At 38.7% G+C, this 21,529-nt stretch overlaps 1 protein-coding gene across 3 annotated transcripts in view; it reads right to left on the reverse strand.

Moving 5' to 3' along the window:
* The window catches only part of UMAD1 (UBAP1-MVB12-associated (UMA) domain containing 1), a 239,389-nt gene that overhangs the window by 75,732 nt on the left and 142,128 nt on the right, over nt 1–21,529 (reverse strand). For all 3 annotated transcript variants that reach the window (XM_025378613.1, XM_025378614.1, XM_025378615.1), the window contains one exon: nt 2,071–2,144. In XM_025378613.1, coding sequence (XP_025234398.1) covers nt 2,071–2,144 — 74 coding nt within the window. The remainder of the gene's footprint in view (nt 1–2,070; nt 2,145–21,529) is intronic.

Here is a 21,529-nt window from a genome sequence, read left to right on the forward strand (position 1 = left end):
GTTGAAACCTAATCTCCAAGGCAACTGTATTGGGGGTGGTAGGGGAGAGCCCGCATTAATGGGATTAGTGCCCTTATAAGGGGCTGAAGAAACTAGAGTTCTCCCTTTATCATGTGAGGACACAGCCAGAGTGCAAACCAAAGAAAACGGGCCCTCACCAGACACTAATCTGCCAGCACCTTGACCTTGGTCTTTCCAGCCTCCAGAACTAAAGAAATAAATTTCTGTTGTTCATAAGGTATCCAATTTATGGTATTTTGCTGTAGCAGCCCATATAAAAGAAGACAATAAGCAACTAAACTCAAGTAATCGTGGATGATTTTTGAACCATCCTGGTAGTTATTACCCAAATCCCAAACATATCAACTTTTATTTCCTATCAGAGATGCTACTTATGGTCAGCACTCACTACATGTTTCTGCTGCCCAGGCTGGCAGCCTTGAATTCCTGGGCTCAAGCAATTCTCCCACCTTAGTCTTTTGAGTACCTGGGACTACAGGCATGTGCCACCATGCCCAGCTAATTTTTTAATTTTTTTGTAGAGATGAGTCTCTCAATGTTGCCCAGGCTGGTCTCAAAACTCCTAGCCTCAAGCAATCCTCTTTCCTTGGTCTCCCAAAGCACTGGGACCACAGGTATGGGCCACTATGCCCAGCCTCACCAACTGTATGCATAAATGAAAGAGATCAAGTTGCTTCAACATATAAGCTGGACATTTTTCTTTGTCCTTGTATCTTACTTTCACCATTATATATTCAGCTCCATGCACAGTATCTTGAGTGCAGTCAGTGTAATAAATACTTGTTGTATGCATAAGTGAAAGAATGAATGCACAGTTTCATGAGAAAGATGATTTTCTTCCTCCTCATGAATTTACTTCCTAGATCACATCTTTAAATAAGATGTTTTAAATAAGATGATTTTTCCTCGATTGTAAAATATTTGTTCATGGTGAAAAATATAAATATAAAAAATAAAAGTATCTCTTAAAAATATATTACTCTCTACTTATAACTCATGATTGTACTAACTTATTCATTTAACAAATCTTTTCAACTACCTACTGTGGGCTAGGCATTAAGGAACCATGGTGAATCACACTGGCCAGGTCCCTGACCTCTCTCTAGTTGTATGCAGCAATACCCTCATGTGCTACAGCTAGAATACAGGCAGAGGTGTGTCACCATGTAGAAAGTTTCAAATTTCAAGATAATCCTTCCACCCTAGTACTTAACATTCCCCTTAAGTCTTAAAGATGATGATTTTGGTGATTAAATAATGTTAGTATATTTCTATATAGTATTCAAAAGTATCCTAACTACATTTTCATGCATACCCTTAGAAAGCAAATAGTTTTCTCATGTGAAAAAGAACAAATACCCTAGTTTTTCTACAGAATACTTTCAAGGAGTGTACTTTGATGCTGGAACTAGTAAGGCAATGGAGTTTTGAATGTATTTTTTTTTTTTTTTGAGACGGAGTCTTGCTCCGTCGCCAGGCCGGAGTGCAGTGGCACCATCTTCGCTCACTGCAACCTCCGCCTCCCAGGTTCAAGCGAGTCTCCTGCCTCAGCCTCCCGAGTAGCTGGGACGACAGGCACATGCCACCATGCCCAGCTAATTTTTGTATTTTTAGTAGAGACAGGGTTTCACCATGTTGGCCAGGATGGTCTCAATCTCTTGACCTGCCCGCCTCGGCCTCCCAAAGTGCTGGGATTACAGGTGTGAGCCACTGCGCCCGGCTGAATGGATTATTTTTAAGCCTTTCTCTACAAGTTTATGTACTGCCTATTTATTGAAATGTATTAGTAAATAATCACTCAATTAAAAATAGTTTAAATGTTTTAACTTAAGGACTTGATTTCTGTTTTGTTTTGTTTTTAAAAAGTTTAGCACTTGGGAAGGCACTCCCTGTACTGCTATCCACTGACTTTCAGCAGACCACTTGTTTCCCTGTATTCAGGCACCTACGGCATAGCAAGAGCAGAAGTTACTATTTATCCTCGGAGGCATATGTAATCATAGTGACTCCTTCAGTTTCACCGAAAAGGACTTACCCTATTTCACTTACCTCCGAAGATTGGCTGGCTTCTACGTCCGAAGTTTTGCCTCTTGCTGCCATTCTCTGCTCATTTGTTGTATCTCCTATGAAGTAAAATACGTATAGATTTTTAAAACTTGACCATATTACTGAGGCCAAACTACCTGCTCTTTGTTTGAAGTATCTTTTGTTATTACATGTTTCATATCGTGGAAGAAACCACTATTTCCCTTGTTTCAAAGTAAACATGCTAACTTTTTAAGAACAGTACTTATAAACAAGTCTCATATATCATTAATAAATACATATACACACAACCTAAATGTATCCTGTTTTATATAGATTTACTCTGGAAAAATCAAATAAATTCATATTTTATAAATCAAGTCATATTTCAAATAAACTTGGAAAGTTTATGACTTAAGGCAAATTATGTTGAAATAAAAAGTCTTTATGATGTGGATAACTGTCCTCCAAGTTAGTTTTTCATAAGGCTTACTCTTTGTAAGCGTTTGTGTGTCTGTGGATTTGCTTTGAAGTAGATGTGTATGTTTATATGTAATAATTAACCAGATGATAGATAATCCTTACAGCAGGAAAGAATAATGAACAAATGCATAAACTAGCCTTCACTTAATACTTTGATTCCTAAGGCTAGTGCCTGGCTGGGTTACATTACTAAATGAAGTGGATGAGTAGGCTGGCTTGAAGGACATAGGATAGACACAGACACACTTGGGTAAGTATAAGCAGAATTTAATAACTGGCCCATTTTAATTTATTAATTATCACTAATGGTTTGTGATTAACACATGATAGACAGAGACTACCTATTAGCCTACTTCTTTGAAGCATAATCAGACGCTAATTTAGCAATTTGTAAATTGCTTTTTCTATAAAATTGGGCCATCTTAGGAATGTCCACAGCAGGGAAGATTACCAAAGAAATGGATGATGGCTTAGCTGACACTAATGGTTAGAAATTTGTTAATGTAAGGAAAAGTCATGAGTCTTGACTGGAGATAAAGTATGAAAATCTTGTCTAAGCTTAACTTCTCCATATGCAACACAAAAGTTTAGTTTACTAATGGCTATAGTCAAGGAAGAGTCTCATGAAAATTGTAAAGGATTAAATACAAGCCTGTTGATAAGAATGATACATTGGACTTTGGGGACTCAGGGGAAAGGGTTGGTGGCGGGGTGAGGGATAAAAGACGACACTTTGGGTATAGTGTACACTGCTCGGGTGATGGGTGCACCAAAATCTCGGAAATCACCACTAAAGAACTTATTCCTGTAACCAAACACCATCTGTTCCACCAAAACCTATTGCAATTTTTTAAAAAGTGTGATTAAAGTAATAAAAAATATATAAGCCTGTTAAATTATAAAATCATGAAACAAGAACAAAATTGGTAGCTTATTTATTTAAGATAAATTAACCCGCAAAATGTTTACAATGCATATTCCACCCTATTACTTCGTTCTCTGTTTTGTGCAACATTATTACTGTTGGGCAGGGCCCAGCACACAATAGGTGTTCAATAAATATTAGTTGAATAATTAGTGAACTTCTCTTTGTAGTTCATGGTAAAACTGTGACAAGGCCAGGCGTGGTGGCTCACGTCTGTAATCCCACCACTTTGGGAGGCCAAGGCGGGTGGATCACTTGAGATCAGGAGATTGAGACCAGCCTGACCAACATGGTGAAACCCCGTCTCTACAAAATTACAAAATTAGCTGGGCATGGTGGCGCATGCTTGTAATCCCAGCTACTCAGGAGGCTGGAGAATCGCTTGAACCTAGGAGGTGGAGGTTGCAGTGAGCCGACGTCGCGCCATTGCACTTCAGAACCTGGGCAATGACAGCGAAACTCCATCTCAGGAAAAAACGGTGACAAGATAAGACTTTATGATACATAATAAAAACTATATTTGAGCATACATGTTTGTAAAAACATATTTGTGAAGCAAAAGAAATCCCCCATCTCTGAAAGTGAGGGATAAGAGAACCTCCAATTTACATTGGAGAAACCAACGTATGAGGAGTTTGGTTTGCTTAGTTATAGGCATGAGACCACAGGAACCTGAGTGGCCAAAGTAATACACATGTCTGTACAACAAGGTCAAAGTTGTGTTTAACAATGCACATGCATGATGTTTCTAAGAAAATACGTATAACTCACTACAAAAGGTCCTTTACTCGAAGAAATATTATTTATCTTTTAAAAAGATTACTGTTCATCCATAGTCACACAAACAGTATATTTGGTTAAAATCATCCAGCACAAAGTCTGTGCTTCCTTTGCCATTTCCTGATTTCAAGGTGTGTATCTACACAAAACTTTCTCCCTACAGCTTGAAAAACCCAGAAAGGTTATCAGCCAGTGTTCTTAACTTCACACAACACATCTGCCTGGAAGCAATTGCTGAATCACTATTTACTGAAATGCCATGTCTGGCGATGACTCAGATAGGACAATAATGCTTACAAGGAAACTGCCATCTGTAAGATTGTTTCTCTGTAAACAAAGGCATAAAAACGAAAGCTGAACAAACAACAAACAGAAAAGAATGGATCACAATGAAATATAATTTTTGAAATTTTTTCCACCCATTAAAGAATTTTTATTATGGTAAAAATTCAGTTATTTTCTATATTTTCTCTAATCCATATAAAAGTTAAATACTATTAAAAAATAAGCAAAAATGGATATGAGAAATATGAAATAAGGTACTTAAGTTTTCAAATATCAGTTAACTCTAATTTATATATTGGATAACAAAATTTCATCTGCAACTCAGACATTTTAACAAAAAAACACTGACAATTTCATAATACCTTACCTTTCACATATGTGAAATCAAATGTTAAAAAACATCACATTTGATTACTGTTGGGCAAGCACAGTACGATAACTCTGCCCACCCCCAATTTACAAAAGAGTGAAACCTAAGCGGCAGAGGCACTCAGTGACCTGCCCAAGGTTTCCCACATAGAAAGCGGTCACAGTGGGAGCAGAACCCAGTCTCTTGACATCTCTGGGGATTCTGTGGTCTGGTGAACAGTTCCAATGCATGAGGGCCAAGGTGGGAGGAAACTAGACTGTGAGTTAGGGAACAGGGTGTGAAGAGAGGAGCCCAGGGCTCTGATAGGGAGCGCTGAAGGCAGGATCTTGTGCCTTCTTGTCCTGCAGACAGCTTTCATTTCTCCTTTTTGCTTCCATATGCCCCATAGATTATCTGTTTTCTTCCCTTTTCAATGGTGACATCAAATACTTCTGACTGGTGTAAGACTTTATTCTTCCTTCTGGTCCTTCAAAGCAACACACAATTCCCTTCATATTTTTCAAGAAGTTTTTAAGGCTAGAAACAATTTTACAAGACGCAAAAGTTGTCCCTATAGTGCAGCCATGCAATTTTATTTCAAATGTAGTTTTTATTAGAGCCTTTAAATGATAAAGGCTACATATACATACTAATGAAGCTCTCTCAGAACTTAAAGGACTGACATGAAATTCATCTATATTTTAGATGAGGGGTTGGCAAATTTTGTAAAGCGTCAGATAGTAAACATTTTAGTCTTTGCAGGCCATAAGGTCTCTGTCACAACTTCACAACTCTATCATTGTAGTCACAAGCAGACATAGAAAATATGTAAACTAATGAGTGTGGCTGTGTTCCAATAAAATTTTGTTTACCAAAACAAGTGGCAGCCTGTAGTTTTCCAGTCTGTTTTAGAGAAATATATGCCTTCCACCTTTTCTGGGATAAAAAGTTGAATGATGGCCAGGTGCAGTGGCTCACGCCTATAATCCCAGCACTTTCGGAGGCTGAGGCAGGTGGATCACCTGAGGTCTGGAGTTCAAGACCAGCCTGGCCAACATGGTGAAACCATCTCTAACAAAAATACAAAAATTAGCTGGGTGTGGTGGCGCGTGCCTGTAACCCTAGATACTGGGGAGGCTGAGGCAGGAGATTGCTTGAACCTGGAAGGCAGAGGTTGCAGTGAGCCAAGATCACATCACCGCACTCCAGCCTGTGCAACAGAGAGAGACCCCGTCTCAAGAAAAAAAAAAAAAAGTTGGATGATGTTTTAGCTATATAAGGAGTTGAGAAAGGAATGGTCATTAGAGTATCATCATGCTCCCATTCTACTGGGTGAAGATGGTTGAGGCGAGAAATTATGCTGAAGAGTGAGCATATGTATAAAGGAAATTGGAAAGGACAGAAATTTCCAGTGATGGGAGAGGAACCAAATGCCTACTTAAGAGGCATGTCACCCAGAGGAGGCTTGTCTGAAGCGGCTGATGGCGGGTGGGTGATGGGGCAGATACTTGGTTCCCACTCCTTATGTAACCGTAATAGGTTAAGTCAGTACACTGAGTGGTATGATTTGGATGTGTGTCTCCTCCAAACCTCATGTTGAAATGTAATCTCCAATGTTGCAGGTGGGCCTGCTGGGAGGTGTTTGGGCCATGGGCACAGATCCCTCATGAAGTGCCTTCCCTGTGGTAATGAATTCTCAGTCCATGTGAGAGTTGGTTGTTTAAGAGTTTGGCATCTCTCTTGCTTCCACTCTTGCCATGTGACACACTGGTTTCCCTTCACCTTCTGCCATGATTGTAAGCTTCCCGGGGTCCTGACCAGAAGCAGTTGCCAGCATCACGCGTCCTGTAGAGCCTGCAGAACCCTGAGGCAAAATAAATCTCTTTTCTTTATAAATTACCATTCTCAGGTATTCCTTTATAGCAACATAAACAGACTAATACACTGAGACACTGGGCTACAGCAGTAAAAGAACTTTAATCTTAGGACAACCGAATGAGGAGACATGAAGAAACCTCAAATCTGTCCCCCAGAGGAGTTTGGGGGTTTTCGAGTGGGCCAAAGTGTGGAGACCACTGATTGGTTGAAAATTACAAGGTGAAGTCATGGGGCAGGGAGATGAAGAAATGGTATTCTCTTGCTGATTTGGTTCTTCTGTGGGGGTCTTTAAACTGGTTGGTGTTAGTTGTTCCACTAGAATCCAGGATCTGCTTAAGTAATCCTTCAACAAGAGCTTATGATTCTAGTGTCAGGGATACTACCTTGAACGAAAACCAGAATCCTATCTATAGGAACAATGGGGATACAAATGGTCAGTATCTGGTGTTACATAAATTTTGGTTACAAAGAAATGGGTCGGCCGGGCATGGTGGCTCACACCTGTAATCCCAACACTTTGGGAGACTAAGGGAGGCAGATCACCTAAAGTCGGGAGTTTGAAATCAGACTGACCAACATGGAGAAAATCTGTCTCTAATAAAAATGCAAATGTAGCCGGGTGTGGTAGCACATGCCTGTAATCCCAGCTACTAGGAGGGGGCTGAGGCAGGAGAATCACTTGAACCTGGGAGGCGGAGGTTGTGGTGAGCCAAGATCATGCCATTACACTCCAGTCTGGGACAACAAGAGGGAAACTCCACCTCAAAAAAAAAAAAAAAAAAAGAAAGAAAGAAAAAGAAAGAAATGGGTCAAAGTACAGCCTGAAGAATGTTTAATTATATCTATATATTTCTGTTCAGAATTCCTGTTAATCCTGTGAGGTCACTTCCCTTATGCTTCCTTAAACATGGAGGAAATTCCATTAACATTCACCCCAGACCTCTCTCCACTCTCCTGTCCACTGGCTGTTGCATTTGGGAGGACTTGGCCACAAGCGGTTCTGTCCCCTTGTCAGCGACCTTTGAACCAGTGATTCTATCTTGAATAGGATCTGGATAAAATGAGGCTTAGACCTGCTGGGCCACATCCCCAGGAGGTTAGACATTCTTAGTCACAGGATGGGATATGAGGTCACAAGATAAACATCACAAACACCCTGCTGATAAATGAGGATGCAGTAAAGAAGGCAGCTAAAACCCAAATGGTGATGAAGGTGGCCTCTGGTCATCCTCAATGTTCATTATATGCTAATTATAATGTATTGGCATGCTGAACAATACTCCCACCAGCATCATGACAGTTTACAAATGCCATGGCAACATCCAGAAGTTACCCTATAAGGTCTAAAAGGAAGAGAAACTCTCAGTTCTGGGAAATCCCTGCCCCTTTCCTTAAAAACCCATGAATAACCCATCCTTGTTTAGCATATAATCAAGAAACAACCATAAAAATAGCCAACCAGCAGCCCTTGCTGCGGCTCTGCCTATGGGGCAGCCATTCCTTTATTCCTTTACTTGCTTAATAAAGTTTCTTTCTTCACTCTGTGGACTCACCCCATATTCTTTCTTGCAGGAGATCTAAGAACCCTCCCCAGGACCAGGATTCCTTTCCAGTAACTTCTTCTTCCCTCTCTTAAGAATCAAGGAACACAGGCAGCATGTTGCTGTCTGCTCTGATCCTCCACAGAAACATCCTCCCACTTGGGGAAAAGCCTGGCCAGCTCAGCATATTTTGTAACTGAGTGGAACTAGCTGACAAAAAAGCCAAGCTCTGTAAAATATTTGGAGAGGTTTATTCGGATCCAATGTGTGTGTCCGTGACCCAGGAAACAGTCTCAGGAGGCCCTGAGAAAGTGTGCCTGAGGTGGTCAGGTTACAGTTTGGTTTTATCTATTTTAGAGAGAAAGAAATTACAGGCAAAGACATAAATCAATACATGTAAGGCATACATTGGTTCAGCCTAAAAAGTTGGGACATCTCAAAGTAGGGGGTTCTTACAAGTCATAGTTGGATTCAAAGATTTTCGGATTGGCAGTTGGTTGAAGGAGTTCAGCTTTGTCTAAAGACTAGAAGCAAATGCTTGAGTCAAGAAAAAGGGCATTGCGGAAACCAAGGTTCTTGTTAAGCAGATGACACCTTCAGGTAACAGCCCTATAGAGAATATCCTAAATGTCTCTCTTCAGACCTTAAAGGTGTCAGCCTTTCATTTAATCTCTCCTAGATCTGGGAAAGATCTAGAAAGGGAAGGAGATTCTCTACAGATGCAATTTCCCCCATAAAAGACAGCTTTGCAAGGCCATTTAAAAATATGTCAAGGAAATATATTCTAGGGTAAAATATTTTTATTTCCTTCAGGGTCTGCTATCTGTCATGAGGTCCTACACCAGTGTCAGGTTGGAATTTGGTATCTTATTGCTACAATGAGTCTGTTTTGTCAGTCTTACAACCTCTCTTTTAACCTTAATGCTAGTCAGTTGCTCCTAAACTCCAAAAGGGAGGGGGTATAACAAGATCTCCAACCTCCCTTCCTGTCATAATTGGGAATTCAGTTTTTCAGGCCCAGAGGGGGTCCGTTCAGTCTGTTGTGGGGGTTTGGGATCTTACTTTTGGTTTACACACTCAATCTAATTCTGGGATTCAGATTAGGAAGCCCTTTTGCTCCCTGTTATAAGCCACATTCTTCAACACCAGCTTTATAGGCAATAAAGTTGAGAGTTTGGTCTCCATCTGTTCCTTTCCCCCCCCCCTCAGTTGGCCAGGTCTCATCTGGGGAAGAGGACTGTTATTACTGCCATGCCCTTGAGCCCAACAAGACTGGAAATGGGCTTCTGTGGACTGGGTTGGAGCCTGCCTGCATACAAAGGGCTGTGAATACAGAAAACTGTTTTTCTTTTCTTTAAAGATGATTTATCTAGAACTCTGTATCTGAGAATGCAATCTACAAAACACTGGTTCCAAGGGGTTCACATGGAAAAAAATATTTCTATGGTCAAAAATATGAGAAAAACCTTCAGAATGCAAGTTCTCTTCCAGCTGATTTCCTAATGCACTTTAGTATCTAGGAAATTTTGCAGTAAAGAAACTTAAAAAAAATTTTTTTTTTTCAAAGTGTATTTGACTGTGGAGCCATTTTATTCATCTGACACCTATTAAACATCTTGCAGAGCTTCATTAACGCACCATGGGAAATGCTGATACAACATTTCTAAAGTTAAATTTGGTTATAAAATATATTATTTCATCTGACTCTTCGGAAGACCCTCTATATGGCCAAATTTATTTGCTTTCGGACATTCACTTTAGACAATGTTAACCCACACTTTTTTCCTTTCAATATTTTTTCATGGCTCCCTTTTAATTCATGACTCCCTGTTAATGCATTTGCGACAGACTGGCAGTATGTGACTGCATTCTGCTACACGATTCTGATTCCAGAATAGTTGATAATCTATAAAGAAGAAAAAGCCAGGCACCTTGAAGACACAGGAGAAAGCCCGAGTACTTAAAAATATCTCCCCCACAAATTCCACCAATTAGAGATTCATTAGGGTTAATGAGCTCGCTTTTAAAATGCAAATACCCTCTGGGAGTGTTTGCCTATTAGTCATTCACCAAGTGAAGCAGTGGAAAGAACAGGGGAATGGCCACACCATTAACTCCTTTTCATTCTTCAGTCATACTCATTATTCTAGGCAGCCTGGCACTGTGGAAAAAGAATGGCTTTGAAATCTGACAGAACTCTACCCAAATCCTTTACCAAATCTATGGCCTTGTACAAGTTACTTCTCAGTGCCTCAATTTCCTCATCTGAAAAATGGGAATAATGGTACATACTAAGGCTGTTATAAAGATTAAATGGGAAAACATATTAGACACTAATTGCAGAGAAGGATGGGAAGCCGGGGTAAGGTCTTGGCTTCGGCTGCTATTCTGTCTTTGCAGGTAGCAATTAGTGATATGCTCGTTTAGCATCGGAGAATCTATGGACTGAATGTGTGTGTCCTCCCCGGCCCCCACAAAATTCATATGCTGAAACCTAATCCCCAATGTGTTGGTAGTAAGAGGTGGGGCCTTTGGGAGGTCATGAGAGTGGAGCCCTCATGAGCATGATTAGCGCCCTTATAAGGGGCGGAAGAGAGCTGAGTTGTCCCCTTCTGCCTTGTGAAAATGCAGCAAGAAGATGCCTTCTACAAACCAAAAAGCGGGCCCTCATCAGACTCCAAATCTGCCAGCATCTTGATCTTGAACTTCTCAGCTTTCAGAACTGCGAGAAATAAATTTCTGTTGTTTATAAGACACACAGTTTATGGTATTTTGTTATAGCAGCCCAAACAAACTAAGACAGAGAGGATGAGAGGACTAGGCCCTTACATGTAATCTTATTAAATGCTCTGGCAGTGTTGTGAGGTAGGCTTTATTGCAGTCATTTAACAGAGGCAGACCTCGTACTAAAACCCAAGTCTGTTGACAGTGACAAATTATTCCATAATATCATGGTGCTTCCCATTACTTATCAAAGCTTGAGTTAAGTTATCCAATTCAATTTTAAACACACTACATTTAAATCTCTTCCAATTCAGTTTAGTTTTCCCTCCTACTTTTTCTAATTCTGTCCATTTAATCCCTGTCTGTTTTCCACCATAATGAAGAAAAAAGGAATGGAGAGAAAACAAAAGTACTAATTGGTTAAGACATGGCTTGCCCAGGAGCCTGGTCAGGATTCTGTTGACAACTGTTATAACCTCAAAGGAAAATGAGCCAAGAATAGGAACAGCTAAGCCATAGAGGAAGGAATGCAGTTAGCAAACAAATATAGGAAAGGGTTCAAGCTGACTGTGAATTAAAGAAAAGCAAATTAAAATGGCACAGAGCATGTAATAAATTAGCATACCAAAATTATTAACACCCAAAATTGGCAAAGGAAAGAACTGGCACATGCAAAGTGAATGCTCAATAAACATCTGTTGATTTGACTGTAGGTGGGAGAAGGACTGTAAGAAAATGCTGCATACACTACTCACTAAGAGCTAATAAAAAGAACGATAAATGATTGTAAAATACAAAGAAAGTTTCAAACTAAGGGTTCACCAGAACAGGTAGTCTACGTTAAAAGATATTAGTGTGAATTTTCATACATATTTCTATACAACTTTTAGGCACCATGTTAGATTTTAAATGTGATTGCTGTTCAAATCATACAGCTCAAAAACATGCTTACTACTTTAAAAGCATTGGGTCACACTGAATAGTTAAGTATGCTTAATCTGGAAAGTAAGAACACCAACAAATCTAAATGAGGTCATAACCACGGGTCAGTCTTACCCTCCTGCTCTTAATTAACTTGTCTTGGGCTTCACTGATGTCCTTAGTTCTGAGTCTTGTTACTTTGTAGCTATGGGGTAATAATTTTTCTGGAAGATCTTGAAGGAACACCAAAACATCAATTTAGCCGTTTAATGCTTTGTTAAAAACAATTCTTACTTTTAGGCTGGAAGACTAGAAACTGAAAAGGCCAAATTAATTTTGTATATGTACATTTGCACAATACTGTATTATGCTGTACAAATCTGCATCTTGAAAGGTTTTTTGTTGTTGCTGCTGTTAATATATTTCCCATGTCAGAGTAAATTTATATACTGCTCGAAGCATAAGTTGGGTCAACCATTCCTCAGCCTGAATCCCAAAATACTGCCAATAGAAAACTCTACAAAGGGCTGTTCTCAGCATTCCACTGACAACAGGCTCTACAGGCTCTGCTGAGAACAAACAGGACTGCCATAAAAAAGAATTTTTAGTGTGTATAGCTTAAAGCCTAAATATGTAAATAGAAAATAAAATATGCGCTAGCTGGGCACGGTGACTCTCGCCTGTAATCCCAGCACTTTGGGAGGCTGAGGCGGGCAGAGGTGGGGAGTTCGAGACCAACCTGGCCAACATGGGAAAACCTCATATCTACAAAAACAAAAACAAAAATTAGCCACACATGGTGGTGTGGGCCTATGGTCCCAGCTACTTGGGGGCTGAGGCAGGAGGATTGTTTGAGCCCAGGAGGCGGAGGCTGCAGTGAGCCGAGATCGTGCCACTGCACTCCAGCCTGGACAGCAGAGCAAGCGAGATTCTGTATCAAAAAAAGAAAAAAAGGAAAAAAGTCACTTGCAAATCACAGATCATGTAATAATCAGAAGCAAAGAACACATGTTAGAGATAGCACAACGTGATAACTAGATGAAGACAGAGTTCAGTTTCAAAATGCAGAAGCTGGCTGGTTTTATTAAAGCTATCACATACGTCATTCAGCTATACAAGATGAACGTGAGAAATTACTGCCCTAATTAGGATCACAATTTGCTATGCTATACTTAATATGTTCATATCAGGAAAGAGATTTGGTCCCTTTAAGAACTCAGGTAAGCCTAAACACTACAAGGCCAGAGCGGGGAAGTTCTAACCTGTTCACTGGCCCACTGATTAGAAGCAGACACACAGCAATAGTGAATCACCATTAGGAGCCTGAGAAGAAGGGCCTGAATGGGCCTGAATCCAAGTTTAGGGCTGCAAACTCAGGGCTGCCCCTCCTTAACTATATTGATGAGACTTTTAGTTGGGCTACAATATGCAGACAGAATAAAGTGAAAATCATAGGCTGGCATGGGATGGATGTGCCCCCCAAAAGCAAGGCGCTATTAGTAGCAGGGAACAGGGTTTTCATCTGCATAAACGCAGATAAATCCTGGGATGTCTAGTTGCCAGCAGGGCAGTGCATCTCACATTTCGGTGTACATAAGAATCCCCTGGGGTGCAAATTCCTGAGTATCACAAGAGAGTCTGACTTGAAAAGTCTGATGAAAGGCCTAAGAATCAAAATTTCCCAGATACTCTAATGCGAGTGGGACATGGACAACACTTTGAGAAACACTGAAGCAGACAGAGCCTTAAACAGTGGACAGACTATTATCTGCCTACTTTTTACAGTCACTGTCTCCTCTTTCCCTTTATCGATTCCCCCCACATTGTTCAAATACGTGAAGAATAAATAACTCCGTATGAAGATTGGGGCTCACTAAGTAAATGTGCCCAAAGGAATTGAAAGCAGAGTCTCAAAGAGATAATTGAACATACACCCATGTTCACAGTAGCACCCTGCACAACAGCCAATGGTGGAAGCAACCCTAGTCTTCACTGACAGATGATGAATTTAAAAATGTAGTATAAACATATAATGGAATATTATTTAGCTTTAAAGGGAAATTGATACATGCTACGACATGGATGAAGCTTGAAGACATTGTTAAGTAAAATAAGCCAGTCACAAGACAAATACTGTATGATTCTACTCATATGAGATACCTAAAATAGTCAGATTCATAGAGACAGAAAACAGAATGGTGGTTTCCAGAGTCTGTGGGGAGGGGAGAAGGGGCGTTTTGTTCAATGAGTACAGAGTTTCAGTTTTAGTTCTAGAGATCTGTTGTACAACAATGCGAATGAACTTACCACAAATAAACTATATACTCAAAAATAGTTTAAGATGGCAAATATTACATTGATTTTATTACAAGTAAATAAAAAATTAAGAAATAAGATGTTTTTCTCTATTTAAAACAATAAATTGGTACTTTTTCAATTTGTTTTAGTTTTGTTTTAACAATTGTTTCCATACAGATGTTATAAGTCTCTATTCCATATTCACATTGTGATTTTAATAAATAGGTATTTAAAGGGAAAAGAAAAGTCATGTGAAGGAAATGTGTTTTTTTTTTTTCTCTCTGCTATGAATTGGTTATGGCTCAGTAAAAGGCCTCACCACCTGGCTACAAGAATAGTTTAACCACCTGCCCAGCTACTATGCCTTGCAGCAAAAAAATAATAACCAGTATCAGAGGAATACACTTTGACCACTTTGTACTACTACAATAATGTTGTTTCTGTTGATGTATATCTGCAAGTTTGCTTGTATGTATATCACCAGTACTGACAGTGTTAGTGATACTGCATATCAATATGCTCTACTCTAAAAAAACTGTAACTGCTGGTTACAAAAATAGAAATTTTTACGTAAATGAAGAAATTTAAAATATAAAGTATTAGGTGACAGATGAAGCACAATTACAGATTATGGAGAATTTCAGGGCTAATATTATATCCTTTAATGATCTAGAGCAAAATACCTAGATTTCCTCTGAAGATGGGACATTTTTCAATCTTCTTAAGTCTTGATGTCACTAGAATGGGAAGAGGAGGTTGCTGAAAATGAAATTCAAGTGTTTGGTGGGGAGAGGTTTGATATCGACAAATATTTTAAGTCCCCACTCGCACCAACTCCCCAACCCCTTTACTGACTGCTGGCTTTGCTTCCTGTAGAAAGCACAGAAAATCTGAGGAGTTGAGAGAAGGAAAAGGAGAGTCACCAGGTAGGAGGCAGTGGACAATCAGACATTGAGAGCCCGCTACTGGTAGATCCTAATCTAACAGCTTGAAAACTCTGACCTCAGGAATTCCAAAATAAGCTGATAATATAAAATCACAAATATGGAAAGGTATAAAAGCAAGAGCTCATTAAGAATGAAGCAGCACTGGGTGAGAGTGAGCAAGTGGCATGGCTAAATAGTATGAGAATAAATAGTATGAGAATCTGCTTGATAACAGAGTGAAATGTGATGATAGAAAGAGAAGGGACCACTCTCAGCCTAAAATATTCCCCAACCTAGATTTCAACCAGCTAACAATATATATTCAGTCTTCATGCCTCAGCTTCAACACAACTACCTCAAAACTACCCCCAATAAAACCCATGTCTGCTTTACAAGTTATATGTTCTCCTTCTTCTCCAAAGCACTTCACACATATGCAATCACTTAATTACATGCACTCCCTTATTTAAAAGTTGTTGTTCCCACTAGACTATCAGTTCCACAAGGACAATAATGTGTTTATTTGCCACAGTATTCTCAGCATCTGGTAAAGTGACTGGCACCAAGTAGGCTCTGACTAAATAGCTGTTTCCTGACTGGTGCATTATGGCAAACACGGGATGGTCAAGAGGAGGGTGGCAATGGTCTCAGAAAAATTTAAGTTTCTGATGAAACTATGGGTTACGTGAAGTAAATTTAGGAGGATACACTTTGTAATAGGAAATAAGTTTATTAATGGCACTTTGACGTGGGTGAAAGGCAGAAGCTGAGCAAAAGGCTTAAGGAGAGATTTACAAGCATAATTCTAATGTGAAGTTTGGAACGGATTTCTACAATAAGGACAGGGTAGCTCAGCTATAAGATACTTGCAAATACTTCCCAGAAGTTTGCAAGGGTAGAAGGAACAGGGCAAGGAGTCAATGGTGACTTTGAAGCTGCATTAGGAAAACTGATAGGTCTCTGGTATTCTGTGGAGAAGAGAATATGGGAGAAAGGAGAAAGAGAAGAGATTTTACTGGGTTCTGCATAGTTACAATGGAGTTTGAGGTAAATTACATGAAATATAATAGTTGGCTGAGACTCCAAAGGAATTCTGATAAAGTAATTTTATTTATCATACTGTATTCGATGCTGTATTTTAAAGTTTACTAATATATATTTGATTAATTTAAAACACCTATTTTTCCAAAGCGGTACTATATTAGAAATACATGGCAACACATTTGCAATATTTTTTAAATTTCTCTAAAAGTAACAGTACTGTTTTAAAAAATCTGGAGTCATTTCAGTTTGTAAAGAAGGAATCACTAATATCAAGACTGGCTAAAGAGTAAAAACATTTACTCTTTTAAAATTATGAAAATCATATGTGGTTTATATATGTTAAACCTATATTTCTAATTACCACCAAATTCAACAGTACTGCTTGGTTTCATAAATTAGATATTCTTGAAATTAGACTTACTTCATTAAATCCCCATCATATATTTATATCATCATGACTCAGTGTTTTCAAATAAGTTCAGCAGTTTTCTAGGGGGCAGGTTTAGTGAAATTAGAATTCAATTGGACACGTGCCTGATTGGAAAACATATTTTAAAAATTCTAATCTCTAATAACTTGTTTTAAGGCTTGGAGGACTAGCATGGAAAAAAAGAGAAACATATTCACTAACCAGCTGTTTTATGCAAAGTTGTCTAAGAGTAGCGGCTTCACTCAAATCAACTTGTCTCAGTCAAATCCCTTCTCTTCTCCCACTCCTAAGCTTTAACCACATCCGGACTTAAAATGAGGCAAACCTTCCTCCTCCTATGGCTGTCAAGGTTCTCTCTTCACCCTGTGAGAAAGCACATCAATCCCAGTGAGAGCAAAGCATCTGGAAACCACAGCATGGTGGCAACAGGGAATACCTTTCAATCTAAGGCAAGAGCAAAGTATTTCTCTTCTCCACTAAACTGATAATAAATTTAGTTGGTAATAATGTAAATTATAATAACAATAAATATTACAGTTATTATGTAAAAAAATACTTCTCTGAACAAGACTTACAGAAGAGGGGGAGGGAATACTCAATGTTTACTCTTCTGTATAGCCTCAGCTGATCTGTACACTATGCATCTACTTCCCCATCTCATAGCAAAATTAATAACTGATGATAGCTGACATTTTCAGTAATGCAACAAACAGGAGTTGTACACCATCTGATAGATTGCAATGAAAAAAACACATAATTATTGTGATATTCCTAGCAAAAATTCCTGAATCATAACCTGAATCTAATTGCAAAACATGTCATACAAACTCAAATTGAGGGATATTTTACAAAATAATTAGATTGTAATTTTCAAAAATGTCTAGATATTGAAGGTCAAGGAAACACTGAGGAACCATTCAAGATGGAGGGAGATTAAAAATACATCACAAGTAAATGCAACATATGATTCTAGACTGGATCCTTTTGCTGTAAAGGACATCACTGGGACAAAACATAAATGTAGGAGATGTCCTTGCTTTTAGGAAATGCACACTCAAGTATTGGGAAGTAATGAGACATCATATTGTCAATTTACTCTCAAAAGATTCCAAAAAAACAAAAAGCACTTCATACTGTTTTTGTGACCTTTAAGTTTGAAATTATTTTGAAATAAAAAATAAATGAGAGGAATAGTTAGGATGATAAGAATACATGGATATGATATATAGATAGGTATAGCGATAAATACATTGATAGGTATATCTCACAAGTTCCTTTATCCCACCAACTAAAATGGAACTAATCCTTTACCCCTTTCACCTTCTCCTCCTAGGTACTCTTTGTGTCAAGGAAGAAAAAGTATCACCAATTGCCCTGCTTCCTCTTCCTCCCTCACTCCCCACATCATGTCATTCAGCTAGCTGGCTCTTTTGTTTCCTGGCCTCCACGTTCAGCTTTCTAAAGCCACTGACTCTACTCGAGTTTAGGCTACCATGATTTCTGTGATTCCCATAAGTGGCCACACAATCAATCTGCCCTCCTCTACTTGTTCTCTTTCCTTCAATCCATTCTTTACTCTTTCTTAACACAGACCTGGCCTTTGCCCATCCCACAATTATTTTATGGCCCTTATTGTGCTTAGGATAAACGTCAAATTCCTTCACATGGCTTATAAGTCCAGGACAATCTGTACCCTGACTAACTCATCCCTTTTCATCCCTTCTGCTCTAACTCTACCCTCCAATCATAAAACAACTTTCAGATCCTCAAATCTGCTTCCTTTCAGGTGTGCTGTTCTCTGTCTCGAACATTCTTCCCCATTCCATCTCACCTCTTCCCACGGAACATACAATCAATATTCAAGAAATATTCAATTTAATGGGTAAATGAATTATTGACATCTTAAAAGTCTTATTGCATTTTCCCCAAATCATTGTTCAGAAAGTTTTCATTCTATCACAACTTTTTACCATATCCCGATTCACTTCTTATATTAAATTCTACGCCTACTTGATTTATGGGTGTCTTTTTCTCTTTACCTTCTAAAATCTGAAGGACTGATATCAGATTCTTCAGACACTTGGAAATGACCATACAGGAAAAGTTCTCCACAAACACTGCACATGCCACGAAAACTCCAACACAGTTCAGACAATTAGGGAACCTTTCTAAGAAGGAGGGGCATAAACTAATGTAAAACATATTCAGATTATATGGTAATACGTAACTGGGTTGCTCATGTTTATTTTCTGATATAGCACTTTTCCTCAAAAGATTTTAAGTAGGCTGGGCGCGGTGGCTCACACCTGTAATCCCAACACTTTGGGAGGCCAACGCAGGCGGATCACGAGGTCTGGAGATTGAGATCATCCTGGCTAAAGCAGTGAAACCCCGTCTCTACTAAAAATAGAGAAAATTAGCTGGGCGTGGTGGCGGGTGCCTGTAGTCCCAGCTACTTGGGAGGCTGAGGCAGGAGAATGGCGTGAACCTGGGAGGCGGAGCTTGCAGTGAGCAGAGATCGCGCCACTGCACTCCAGCCTGGGTGACAGAGTGAGACTCCGCCTCAAAAAAAAAAAAAAAAGATTTTAAGTAGAAAATGTTAAGCCAAAGAAATCACAATTTCCTTGAAAATTTCATGAAAGGGGACAAACTCCTTATAATAAGCTCTTTCCAATAACTTTATTAAATAGCAATGATTTTGCTGATTTAACAGGTGAAGAAAATAACAAAAGAGAGTTTTAAAAGTTCCCAGCATCACAAAACTCCTAAATAGCAGAGCCATATTTAAACTAAAGTCTGTCTAGAGTCAAGATCCACACTTCTTCTAATACAATTATAAAAGGAAACAATTCACTCTAAATTTTCTTCATAAGCAATATCCACCTTCAGAATGGCATACTATCAGTTTGCCATAGACAAACTGGATCCATTTATCATCTTTAATTTCTTCCTTAATTTTTAAATTTCTTCTTCATCTTTAATTTCACCTCCTTTTGGTGAAGGTACTGAATTAGAGTAGACAGCATACCGTGTCAATTTTTGGTCTTATTTTGCTTAACCAGAAGTACAGTATACTGATCATTTTATAACATTGTACAAAGCAAACTGAATTACCGCGTGTAACAGGGTGCCTGTGAAAACAGTTTTTTGTTGTTAGTTTTTAAGTATTCTGCTGGTGTAATTGTTTCTGGCTTTGGTGCTGTGTTTCTATTTTCTTTTAAGGACTTGGAACCAGTTTTACACCTCTCTAATGAAAGCACATCAGTTTACCTCTATAATTCCCAATAGTTAGTTTTTAAGCTACAAATCTTGGTAGTTAAGACCTGGAAGCAGCCTTTGAGATTATTTTGGCTACTGCCCTTCATCCTTGTTTCCAAACCTATTTTATAAGTGAAATCTGAATACAGTGTCCTGATTGTACATTCTGATTCTCACTTCCCAGCCTCGTAGCTCAACAAACACCCAAAGACACAACCCCTGCAGCATCTGAATTTCTCTTTTTTTGAAGAAAAATAAATAACTTCTACAAAAGATAGGATTCTCAAGTTGTCATATTCCAATTCTACAGTCATGAGAGATAATTAATTCCTTTGATTTTGATAAGAGAAAAAAACAGATTTTAATAACCAACAGCCCTGGCTTACAGACTATTTTGAGCAAGTTACAACTGTCTGTAATGGATCTGACCTAGTTTCATTTTACAAAATTAGACAAGATGGGTGCAACCAGCCTGTCTCTTACAAGGATTAAATGAGACCCTAGATAGCCTCTTCCTAAAAATCAGCAAATCCACCATCTCAAAAAAGGACAGTTAATCTCTACATCAGACTTTGCCAGTGAGTATGCAGGTCCACATAACAGATTATACACTAGGTTGGGCGCGGTGGCTCACACCTGTAATCCCAGTGCTTTGGGAGGCTGAGGGAGGCAGATTACCTCAGGTCAGGAGTTCAAGACCAGCTTAGCCAACATGGCGAAACTCTGTCTCTATAAAAAACACAAAAAAATTAGCTGGGTGTGGTGGTGCGCACTGCAGTCCCAGCTACTTGGGCGGCTGAGGCTGGAGAATCGCTCAGGAGGCAGAAGGTGCAGTGAGTCAAGATCACGCCACTGCACTCCAGGCTGGATGACAGAAAGAGACTCTGTCTCAAAAAAAAAAAGAGAAAAGTTATACACAAGACATTCTGCTACTGTTGCAGCTTGCAGGCACAGAAGGTCAACAACATGGATTAACAAGGATTAAAGTATTATTTTCTGATTACATTTGTGGTTCAAGTTTCTAGGTACTTAAAACTATCATTAAGATTAAACCAAAAAAACTACAATTTAAAATGAATAAAAAAGAAAATAAAACAAATTTTAAAAATTGAAAGTAAACTGAGAAAAAAATTATTTTTATTATCTATGCAATAGCATGTAGATACACGACTTAGACACATTTTCTTATCTCTGAGGAAAAAGACGAGATAAGACAACCCCTGACACAAACACTGGTATCTCACATGCACACATATATGAAGGCATTCAGATGAATAAATGCTATAAGAAGGAAGAGAATCATTAGAGTGATCCAAAAGAACAGAAAAGCATATGAGAATACGTGAGAAAAAAATCTGAGAGGAAAGCTGAAAGATTTTTATTTTTTCCCTTATTTATCCTAAAGTTTATTTTCCATTAGTATTTTAAAAATTATTCCCAAGCTATTGTATTCTTTAAAAAAATAGAGAAGCGAAATAGAGAACAAATAATAAAAAGAGAAGTTTTTAAAAATGAGAGAATGGAAAAAGTGTAAAGTAGTATAAAGGGTAAATAATGTGGTTTTCATAACTACTTTTCCTAACGTAATGACAGATTATTTTCACATTCTACAACTTCATAAGTTTTATGTTTAACTTTATG

This window comes from Theropithecus gelada, chromosome 3 (assembly GCF_003255815.1).
Source record: "Theropithecus gelada isolate Dixy chromosome 3, Tgel_1.0, whole genome shotgun sequence".
Classification (NCBI taxonomy): domain Eukaryota; kingdom Metazoa; phylum Chordata; class Mammalia; order Primates; family Cercopithecidae; genus Theropithecus; species Theropithecus gelada.